The sequence below is a fragment of the Perognathus longimembris genome, chromosome 1, assembly GCF_023159225.1.
Source record: "Perognathus longimembris pacificus isolate PPM17 chromosome 1, ASM2315922v1, whole genome shotgun sequence".
Classification (NCBI taxonomy): domain Eukaryota; kingdom Metazoa; phylum Chordata; class Mammalia; order Rodentia; family Heteromyidae; genus Perognathus; species Perognathus longimembris.
Genome location: NC_063161.1, coordinates 154516488 through 154528570, shown reverse-complemented (window position 1 = coordinate 154528570; position 12083 = coordinate 154516488). Strand labels below are relative to the sequence as shown.

At 39.8% G+C, this 12083-nt stretch overlaps 1 protein-coding gene across 4 annotated transcripts in view; it reads left to right on the top strand.

Moving 5' to 3' along the window:
• Mapkap1 (MAPK associated protein 1) overlaps positions 1-12083 on the top strand; it is a 239235-nt gene that overhangs the window by 122221 nt on the left and 104931 nt on the right. For all 4 annotated transcript variants that reach the window (XM_048342838.1, XM_048342813.1, XM_048342831.1 and 1 more), the window contains exon 6: positions 6266-6442. In XM_048342838.1, the coding sequence (XP_048198795.1) occupies positions 6266-6442 (177 nt within the window). The remainder of the gene's footprint in view (positions 1-6265; positions 6443-12083) is intronic.

Genomic DNA, 12083 nt, shown 5'->3' with positions numbered 1-12083 from the left:
GCTCTCCACACTTCTCCACACCCTTCTTACTAACAACTGACTGTGTGTGTGTGTGTGTGTGTGTGTGTGTGTGTGTGTGTGTGTGTGTGTGCATGCATGCGTTTCCACTAATTCTGGGGCTTAAACTCAGGGCCTGGATGCTACCTATTTGCTTTTTTTGTTCAAGGCTGGCACTCTACCACTTGAGCTACAATTCCACTTCCATCTTTTAGGACTTTCCTGCCCCGGCTGATTTTGTTTGTTTGTTTGTTTTTGTGCCAGTCCTGGGCCTTGGACTCAGGGCCTGAGCACTGTCCCTGGCTTCCTTTTGCTCAAGGCTAGCACTCTGCCACTTGAGCCACAGCGCCACTTCTGGCCATTTTCTGTATATGTGGTGCTGGGAAATCGAACCAAGGGCTTCATGTATACGAGGCAAGCGCTCTTGCCACTAGGCCATATCCCCAGCCCCTGCCCCGGCTGATTTTGAACCACAATCTTCAGATTTCAGCTTCCTAAGTAGCTAGGATTTACAGGTGTTAGCCACGGGTGCCCAGAACCAACACACTTTTAACATCACTGTTATTACAATGTATACCAAAGTCCAAGTAAAGGAGGCTCCTGGACATTATAAGACCTGGTGTTTTTTAGGTGTGTCATTATAACCAACAATGAAACAAATATACATGAATGAATGCTTAAGTGTGTTTTGAATATTCCAAACATGAGTGAAATTTTGTGTGTGTAAATTGAATGTGCCAGATTACGTTTGGTAAAATCTGAGTTGTTTCCTGGAATGCGCTCTAATTTTCATATATGCATTAAGGACCATCTGTATATGGACTGCATATGGGCTCTGTCACTTCATAAAACCACCCAAATGAGTTTGGTCAACAATTCAATAAAATACCTTTTTCGAATGAAACCATTGTTTGATGAAACAAGTATACTACAGTTATTATAGGGTGCTTCCGCTGGCTGTCCCCATCCCCCCACCAGGCAGTCTGGCCCACATGCTTCATCTTGTACCCACTCAGTGTCCACCCATCAGTCCTTTTGTGGGCACCTGGTCTATAGAAGGAACTACCCTTTTCCATACTGACTCAGCTCTAAAATTAAGCCTCTTCTGATCTTGTTTATGAATCTGATCATTCATTCTCTCTGTGGTGAGTTATTTAAGAATTGGAGAAGAAATGGTGGCAATATGGAAATCCATTTTCATGCAATCAATAAAGTTACTAGTCCTTCAGATATTCTTATATAATCGGTACAGTTGTTCCTTCTGTCACTGCAGAACTTGGTAGAGGCAATGATTAGGAGTGAGGATGTAGGAGAGGCAGGCAAAGTTCATGTATCCAGGTCTCTCTGTGGAGTGGGCTGAGATTTCCTCCTGCCCTTGTAATGCTTCATATTTCTATACCATGTACAATGAACTTGCATTTTCCTCATCAAAAGTAAATACTTCATAAGGAAAGGAAAATGAAAGTTAAGCAACCTCTTAATATATTGGGAAAATGTAGAAAATTAGAAAGAAAAAATGTACATGTGAGTTAAATATATACTCTTTGCAAACCTATGGTACATTTATTTATAGTCTGATGTTTATACTACTGAAAATTTATTATGTAGTTGTAATCATTTCTCCATGGTTTTCACTTATTATAAAGGATGATGCTAGTAGTCCTATTTTACCAGGTTGAATAGTGTCCCTTCCCTCTTCACCTCTCTAGTGCTGCCTTCTCCCCATGCCTTGAGTACTCTACGGTGCATTGCAGTGACTAGAAAGTCTCATTGGGTTAATAGATAATCACAGTGACAAACAAGAAAAAGGAATGCTTGCTACTTCCTCTCATCTCCTTAACATATACCTTATTAATAATAGCCTTCATGGTTTTCCATGGTAACCCAGTCTACATATTCATATACTCATTCATTTAACAAATATTTGTTAAGTACCTTCAAGTGGCAGCCATTTTATACTTCAGTAAGCATGAAGAGATAATAGGAGAATTCATGCTCTTTAGGAGAATCTAGATGTGTATGTAGGAAAAAGGCAGTGTGACACGTGATGTGCAAAATCATTGACCAAGTCCTATAAAACTAGAAAGGAGCTGGGCACAGGTGGCTCACACCTGTAATCCAGCTACTCAGGAGGCTTAGGTCTGAGGATCATGGTTCAGGAAAGTCCGTGAGACTCTTATCTCCAATTAGCTACCAGAAAACTAGAAGTGGCTCTGTGGCTCAAGTTGTAGAGGGCTAGCCTTGAGCTAAAGAGCTCAAGGACAGTGCCCCACAACCGACAAAAAAACCCGAAAAACTGGAAAGGAGACTCTTACTATTCTTCTAGGGAAATTGAGGAAAGTGTATGTGTTTTTGTTTGTTTTTGTATTTTTTCATATAAGAAAATGGAACTAGGTTGATCACAGCTCATTAATTGTTGAGTTAGCATTAAAACCAGATATTACAGCACAAAACCCTGTTTTTGACACTAAATGTCATAGGGCAGGTCCTTGTGTTGTAAGTTCCAGGTGTCAGTATTTGAAGATTTCTTGGTGTAGGGACTGGAGCTCCCCTTTTTCTCTCCATATTAAACTGTCACCAACATCTGATTTTATCAAATACTTAAGTAAGGAACAAAAGAAATGAGACCTGAGCCCTCTTGTACTGGCTTTGTCCATTTAATTGGGTAATTATGAATTCATTATTCTTCTTTTGTATACAAGTGAGGAGGTTGAAATAAATATAAGACCCAAATTTTTTTGTGTGTGTGACAGCCAGTCCTGGGGCTTGACTTGGGGGTCTGGGTCCTGTCTCTTAGCTTTTTTGCTCAAGGCTAAAACTCTTATCAATCGAGCCATGGCTCCATTTCCAACTTTTTTGGTGCTTAGTCAAGGTCTCCTAATTGACTTTAAACCACAATTCTTCAGATCTCTGCCTCCTGAGTAGCTAGAATTACAGGCATGAACAACCAACACCTGGCTAAGACCCTAATTTTTAAATAAATAATATGCTACAGCTTTCTTCTTATCAGATGCCAAATCTAGCATATCCTATGAACTATGTGTTTCCTTGGGAAGTATTGACATAGCATAACTTCTGCAGAGGGATGGGTGAGAGCCAAGAGTGAGGGTCTTGACTGTCTTGGTTTGATGCTCAGCGCTGTCATTTGCATGCCATCTAATATTGAGCAATCCAGTTAACCCTAATGAGCCTCAGTTTTTAAATTTATAAAATGGAAATAATAACTGACTTTCACATAGTTGATGTGATGATTCAGGGAACTTAACGCATCTATTCCTCTTTGCACAGTGTCTGTTTCACAGTGCTTAATAAATATAGCTAATGACACTGTAGTATTGAATAAGTACTCATTTGGAGTCCTGAGCAGTTTTACAAGTTGAAATACTACGGTGGCTTCTTTTACTAATGATTCATTTATGAAGGCACAAAGGAACCAATGTATAGGATATGGAATGTTAGTCATTAACTCCTCAGATATTCAATTAAGGGGTTGAAGCACTGTTTGCTGCTAAACTTTACTGATGACCCAGAAAGGACTTCCATTAGTCTTGTGTAATACAGCAGGAATCACTCTTCCTCACTGTGTTCCCAGTGCTCAGGACAGACTGCAGCACAGGGTAAACACTTTGCAGATGTTCTTTGAATAAATGGTTTCACACCTCATACTTAAGAACTAGAGAATATAATATCATTTAACCGAGAACCCTTTGGTCTGCTCTCAGATCTGAGCCTGTGGCATTTGTTGAAATTGTTTTCAGGGAACTTGGGAGCATCCCATGACAATCAAAGCAGAATTCTTCTGATATCAATGTTTGGCTTTCTGCTTTGATCAATAGACTTATTATTTGCCCTTGAACCTCCGTGGTGCTGGAGAATCATAGACATTTCTCAGGTTGATTTACATGGCAATAAATAATCTGTGCTGTCTATTGCTTGCCCCATCAATGTCTGCCTGTTCATAAAATCCTAAACTCAGCATCTCTAAAGCTAGAGCACAGTGAACATGTAAACTTCAGTTACAGATGTGTACATGTGGAACAAGCTAGGTAGGTTCATTGTTGCTATATTGCTCCACAGTGAGTCCAGAGTTTAAATACTGACCTATCAGTGAAAGTGAGTTTCCATCTGGCTTTGTTACTATAGTTACTTTGGCATTTATTTTTAAACTTCCACTGTGTGCTAGTTATCACATACATTATTTCATCTCATGTTTATAACTCCTGAATTAGGTGATTCCAACATCTTTACAGATGTGGAAACAAACTCAAGGTAAAGGTTTTTTTTCTGAAAGCCCATGGCACATGAGCTATGGACTTGAGAAATAGGTTGTTCTGACTGAAAAGTTCATGACATTTTCCTCATTTAAAATGCTGCTTCTGCTTCTGCATTTGCTTTGTGGCAAAACTGATAACCTGATGCAAAGACCCAAAACTTCCTCATACCATTCAGAGATGAATTTAAATTTCTTAACAACACTGCAGACATGAAATTTATAGTGACAAACATAGCCAGATTACTTTCTTATTATCCATCCATTTAGGAAATTTACAGTTTCCATTAATTTTAATCTGTCCCGATTACCTGTTTTATATAATAAATATCTCTTAGTCCTGACAGAATCACTGAGTATAGATCACCTGAAGTAGGCTCTCTCCCAATAAGCAGAGTTGCAGCTAAAGATTTGTGAATTAATTGGGAAAATTGCAAATCAGGTAGTCAGTGAAATAATTCATTGTCACATCCAATCAATAAACTTTGTAAATCAACTCATTTAATTCAAAAAATGATCTATATAGATCAAGCAACCAATTAAACAATTAGCATACACTTTGCAATTAATTAATGTAAGCATCAATCATGTAATTAAAACTCCAAATTTAAACTACAGAATTTAGAATTCTATTGCCTTGTGAACTATTAGATTATGCTTCTGAAAGCCAGCATGCTTCTGAATGCTAGTGGATTTGCAGTTTCACACATCAGCTTTGGGGCAGAGTATCTTAATATTTTTACCTCAATTCAGTTTTGAATTGTCTGTGTTAGTATAGTCTCCCATTCTTTTTTCCTTTTCTTTTCCTTTTTTTTTTTTTGCACCAGTTCAGAGCTTAAACTCGGGGCCTGGGCTCTATCCCTGAGCTTCTTTTGCTCAAGGCAGCACTCTACCACTTGAGCCACAATGCCACTTTGGTACTGAAGTAGTTTATTGGAGATAAAGTGTCTCACAGACACTGGGCACTGGTGGCTCATGCCTGTAATCCTAGCTACTCAAGAGGCTGAGATCTGAGGATAACAGTTTAAAGCCAACCCAGGCAAGAAAGTCCTTGAGACTCATATCTCCAATTTACCACTAGGAAACTAGAAGTGACTGATTCAAAGTGGTGGAGTGCTAGCTTTGAGCAAAAAGAGCCCAGGGCTAGCACCTGGGCCTCCAGTTCAAGCCCCACAACCAACAAATCAACACAAAAAAGAGTCTCACAGATTTTCCTGTTCCCACTGGCTTCCAAGTGCAATCCTCAGGTCTCAGCCTCCTGAGTAGCTAGGATTACAGGCATGAGCCACCAGCGCCAGCTTCCATTCTTCTTGAACAAATGGAAAGTTTACTTCTTCCTAGGCTGGAGAGGAGGCCATGTGTTGGTTCTAACCTGGGCAAGGTTGGGATTCGGGAGGACTACCTGACTTCTGCAGACATGGGAAATTCCCAGAGATAGTAGGGTCTGCCTCAGGATAAAGCTGGCCATTTGCTGTTACTCTGCTCCAGGTCCATAGTGTTTGGAGTCAGGTCCTGCGAGTTAGTTACTTATTAAGGAAAGGAGAACTATCTGGATGGTCCTAGTTACCTTGTGTACTTCCCCTGACCTACAAAATAGGTTATGTCTTAATCCTACCCTCTATTTGTGTTTATATCTAGTTACAGTTAGGGTGGTACTTACTTTTTCCCCTTCTAACCCATAAACTTTCTTTAGGGCTTATACTAAATCTCGTCTTGATCTCAGGGTTTGAATTCTATGCTTTACTCACATCAGGCACCCAGTAACTGTTGAAAGATTAAGTATGGCACCTCTCCTCTCACGTTGTTTTTCCCCTTTGCATTGCCACGTGTTTTCTCCCTATCAGATGAAGTAGGATTTGAGAATTCTAACTGCTGCATCATAGACCTGGAGTAAAAACTTGCAAGTGTCACCAGTTTGTTTGCTGTACACTATACCCTTTGATCTGTTCATGTTCTCCCTACCTTAATACTCACCTACCTTTTTGGTTTTCCTTTCAGTGACAATGTCAGTGCCTACTGCCTGCATATTGCTGAGGACGATGGGGAAGTAGACACCGATTTCCCCCCGCTGGATTCCAATGAGCCCATTCATAAGTTTGGCTTCAGTACTCTGGCCCTGGTTGAAAAGTATTCATCTCCTGGTCTGACATCCAAAGAGTCACTCTTTGTTCGAATGTGAGTACTGACTTAATAATATCAGCATCTGATCCCTGCCTTTGAGCCTTGCAGATCTGATCTTAGTTTTGTTCATTAAATGAATGTTGTCTGTTATCTAGAGAGTCCTACAATGATTATTTTCAGAAGGATGCTGAGGACTACATTTGCATTATTACTTCATGTCTCCTCACCTATATTGCATAGGGCCTGCTTTGCATTAACATTGGATAAGGTAGATCTTTGAACATGTCTCCACATTGGCCTTGAAAGCTTTAGTTCACTTGGAGCCTGCAAAAGTAAATCTCCATTTGCCTTGTTCACTTTAAGGAATCCAAAATAAACAAAAATGTGCATTGCAGCCACTTGTGACTTAGATACTTTACAACTTTGCTCAGATGCAACTTGGTTTTTCCTTAGTTGCCTTCCTTTGGACTGAGCAGATGTTCTTAACCTTCTCTGTGCCTTTGGCAGTCTAGGAAAGCCCTTCAACAGAGAAGTGTATGTTAGTGCATAACATAAAATTTGCTGGAAAAGAAAAGAATTCTGTTATTTTAATTCACAAAGTAACATGTTTAGCTTTAGATTTAATAACAAGGCTCAGCTGTAGACCTAATTGTAACTTTTTTTTTTTTTGGGCAGTCCTAGGCCGTGAACTCAGGGCCTGAGCACTGTCCCTGGCTTCTTTTTGCTCAAGGCTAGCACTCTGCTACTTGAGCCACAGCGCCACTTCTGGCCATTTTCTGTATATGTGGTGCTGAGGAATCAAACCCAGGGCCTCATGTATATGAGGCAAGCACTCTTGCCACTAGGCCATATTCCCAGCCCCCCCCCCCCTTTTTTTTTGGCCAATCCTGGGGCTTGGACTCAGGGCCTGAGCACTGTCCCTGGCTTCTTTTTGCTCAAGGCTAGCACTCTGCCACTTGAGCCACAGCGCCACTTGTGGCCATTTTCTGTATATGTGGTGCTGGGGAATTGAACCCAGGGCTTCAAGTATACGAGGCAAGCACTCTTGCCACTAGGCCATATCCCCAGCCCTCTAATCGTAACTTCTGAAGTCTGTTGTGGTGATGTGTGTAAATACTATTTAAGAAGCAAAGGAAGGTATGACATTGACCAAAAAGAAATGTTCTCAGTACCTGACTTATGAAACAGTAACCCCTCTGTGCATCACCTTAATAATACCAATTTAAAAAAATGTAATTCTATTTAAGAAACCCATGTCAACCTTAATGTGCTGTGGTGTTTGCTAGGATATTTATTAATGACAGCCACCAGCACTAGGAATACTCAAGTTATTTGTTATCTCTACTTATAATTCAAGAAAATACTAGCCATCAGAAGTGAAGACAAAAATTTAATTTTTGTCCATTTGGGTCCACATAGCTGCCGAATCTCTGTGAGTAAAGGTGAGGCTATGCACCCAGGCTGCTTCTATGCTTTTCATACCTAGGCCTCTTTAGTCCCTTTCAAGCCATCTCCTGGGAACAATAGTGATCCCTTTGGCACCCCCTGCTGTTAGAAAGCAGCAAATTCACTGTTCTAAAGAGGGATTTCATTAGAGGACTTATTCTTGCCCATTTAAAACTGATTGCTTTTGTTTGAGATTTTTATAAGAATGAGGTTGTGCTACATATTATATATGAGTATTTTTGGTCAATGAACCCTTGAGCCAAGGAATGACACCAGGTACCTATACTTTTTACATTATTTTTACTTAACATTATATTATAAGTATTTCAATATTTGATTTTTTAGAAGTTTTTTCTTTTAATATTTTTTTTAATTTATTTTATTTTTTTGCCAGTCCTGGGCCTTGGACTCAGGGACTGAGCACTGTCCCTGGCTTCTTTTTGCTCAAGGCTAGCACTCTGCCACTTGAGTCACAGCGCCACTTCTGGCCATTTTCTGTATATGTGGTGCTGGGGAATCGAACCCAGGGCTTCAAGTATACGAGGCAAGCGCTCTTGCCACTAGGCCATATCCCCAGCCCCTTCTTTTAATATTTGATCCTAATTCTTACAATTTATTTTGTACTCCAGATCTAGATAGTGATAACTCTTCCCTCATGGAAATTACTGTCTAGTGAGAAGACAATTGTCAAATCATAAAAATGTGATGATCAGTTTAACAGAAAAGTAGATGGAATACAATGGAAGCCCATCACAGAATATTTAGATTGTTTCCTGTTTGGATTTTAATAAATTGTTCTATAATTACATTGTATGTGTGTGTCTCTGTGTGTATCTGTGTATCTGTGTGTGTGTGTGTGCGTGTGTGTGTCCCTGTCCCTTTTATTTTTGTTGAATAACTTCCTTAGGATCATTTCTTCTATGTAGGATTATTTGTTGGAGGACATAAACTTCTTCTTCTTTTTGGGGGACCTGGAGCTCAAACTCAGGACCTAGGCATTGTTCCTGAGCTTCTTTCGCTCAAGGCTAGCACTCTATCACTTGAGCCACAGTGCCACTTCCACCTTTTTCTGTTTATGTGGTACTGAGGAATTGAAACCCAGGTTTCATGCATGCTAGGCACTCTACCACTGAGTCACAATTGCAGCCCTAGAGAGGGAATAAACTTCATTAGAATCTTTAATTTTTTTTTTTTTTGTGATGATGGGAATTAAACCCAGGGCCTCACAGTAGATAAGTGCTCTATCATTAGGCTATACACCCAAGCCCAAAACACTCCCTTTTTATTGCCAAATAACCCTTTAAAAGATGCACCAATATATGTAATGCCATCAGTAGGATTCATAAAACCACCTTTTTCAATCAGAACATTACAAGGTTTTAGCATAGGTTTTCTTTTCAGTACAGCGTTGCAAAAAGAGGAAACATGCATTCATTGGCATTTTAATAAGTTTTTTCTTGCATTTTTACTTTAATAGGTAACTAGAAGAGATTTTAGTACATAAACATTAATATATTTCATAAAGTCACCAGGATTTATCTGGTGTTGTCTAGAGAGGACTGAAAGTACTTTTAAGAAAGAGCCTCTAAAGCCGTGATTTTCAGTACAGTGCGTTGGGGCAGGACAGGCACTGAACACCACACAGAGTCTCAGTGAGCACTCTGCCTACTGGGGATAGGTAGACTGAGGGCAGTAACAGTGGATTCACAACCGTTTTAATCTCCATGTTCTATTTTCTTCCAAATCACCCCCATCTCTGGATTCCTACTCGCAAATAGACACCTCAGCTAGGGTGTTTTTTTTTTCTGTTTTAAAGTTCAAGAAAGTCTGTTTGACATGTATGGAATGTTTCTGAAAACATGGGGTAAAATGAAATTTTTATATGTGAGCGTTAGGATGAGAGTGTTGATAAATTATTTTTTTTTCCTCAGTTGTCTGAAAAAAAAATGATTGACCATATGTCCTAGGTATATGTTCTTGGTTCAGGAATCTTACCCACTTTTCTGATCCATATTCTAAACTAGAAAATACTTATGCAAATGCAGGACAGGGAGCCTTAGGAGTTGCCAAGGACTTGTCTAGTGTTGTCTAAAGAGGAAATCCATGAGGAAAGCCACAGTTCTTTCTCTTCTTTTCTCCTTCCTCTTCACATCTCCCAGTAGAGAAGAGATAAAAACTAACAGAGAAGACTCTGGGCTGAGCAGAAAGAGGGAACCAGGTTTGACAATTAAAAGTAAACTAGTACTTACCAATATGAAGGGCCAGGTGTACAGAGACCTCATTTAACCTCCAAGTAGCCCAGATTTTATTAGGTCCTTGCTCATCTGGACTGAACGAGGTAGTTAGCAAAGTAGGCAGGTGGTAGACACTGGAAATTTTTAGACTTTTAAATTAGTTCTCTTACAATCAGACATTTTCAAAGATAGACAAGACCATAAACTGCTTGAAGACTGAGAAGGTACAAACACATGTGTGTACCCTTAGCACCCAGCATAGGACTTCAGGAGAAGGAATAAATGAATCTTTTAGGTGACTATGGGCTGCAGGGAAAACTCTGGGCCAATCACCGTGTCTGAACACTCTTAACTTCTTCCCTGCTCCTGCCTCTTGAATAGAAGGAGTCACTAAGTTGCCTGCTGGCCTGAGGCCCTGGCAACCACCCACACTCCAGCCTTCACCATACTATCTTGCACTTCAATTAGGCAGCCTAGGCTGTGAACTTTGCCAAACCTAGGTTCAAGTCTCAGCTTCACTGGGGATCTACTCCATGACTTCGGGCGATTTCTACCTTTGTATTAGTTTTTCCACCTATATGATGTGGATAATAGGAATTTTCTTACACATAAATGATATATGAAGTCCTTTTAAGGCAAATAACTTCAATTTAGGTTCAATATTGTGTCATTGTTTTTGATAATATAATGCTAATTAATAAAGTACAAATTAACTTTAATGCTGATGTTTTGCTGAAATTTAATTCATGGTGTTGAGTTTAATTAGTGTTAAATGTTTTACTTGTCAACTCAGTCTTTTGATTTTTATTTTCATGGAAACATGATTACCAATATTATTTTCCTTTTAAACAATAAATGTAGTTTTAATTACTAGTACATTATTTTAATGGCCCAACTGATTTATAGTGTATTTCCCCCAAAATGCAAATGCTGTCTACTAGAAAAGTCTTCTTTCCTTTTGTCCCATCATGTTTTCTACTAGCATGACTAATTCATACTGGTTTGTTGAGGACCTTTCTGTTTCAAAACTGAAAGTCAGCTGGCTGTGGTGACAAGCCTGTCATTCTAACTACTGGGAAGATCATGGTTTGAAGCCAGCTCAGGCAAAAAGTTTATGAGAACCCATCTCAACCCATAAGAAGTTGGGTGTAGTGGTCCATGTCTATCTCAACTATGCACGAAGCATAAATAGGAGGATTGTGGTCTAGACTAACCTGGGCAAAAAGTAAGACCCTATCTGGAAAATAACTAAAGTAAAAAGGGCTTGAGCATGGCACAAGTGATAGAGTTCCTGCCTAGCCAGTATGAGGCTCTGAGTTCAGTTTAATAACCCTAAAACACATATATACACACCGACTGAAAGGCCTATGTCCTCCTACCCCATCATCCTGTTCCTGCTCCCATTAAACCATGATGGTTGAGGTTACCCTACTTGCTGGTATTGTTGATTGAGCTATGTGTAGGTGAGCCACTGCCTGATTGATACCTGTGCGCAGTGCATTCTGGGTATCAAAGAGGACAAATTCTTTAGGAATCAGAAAGCTTGCTGCAGAAACCTAGTGCCCAGAGTTCCCCCACTATTTTTCTCAGTTTAACAAAATATTTTTGCGTTCAGCTCACAGTGATGTGATTTGACCTTTATGAAGTCTGTTGTGATGTTAAATAACTCTAGCTGCTGTAACCCCCACATCTCAACAGCTTATCCCAAGGGTTGGCAAACTTTTTCTATAAAGAGCCAGATAGAAAATATTTTAGGCTGTGTGTCATGTAGTTTCTGTGGCTCAACCCTGCCATGTTGTATAAAAATAGCCATAGATAATGCAGAGGCAAAAGACATGGGCTAGATTTGTTTGTAAGCCTCTGGCTTATTCCAGTAAGTTTATTTTTTCTACCACATCTGTCTGAAGAGGGCCAGGTGTGTTCCTAGGTATTTCTTCTCTAAGTGTCACTCAGTGTTTCTTCAGCCCTGTAGAGAACGGAGACCATGCAAGACTGGGAGTGGCTTATGTCTCTAT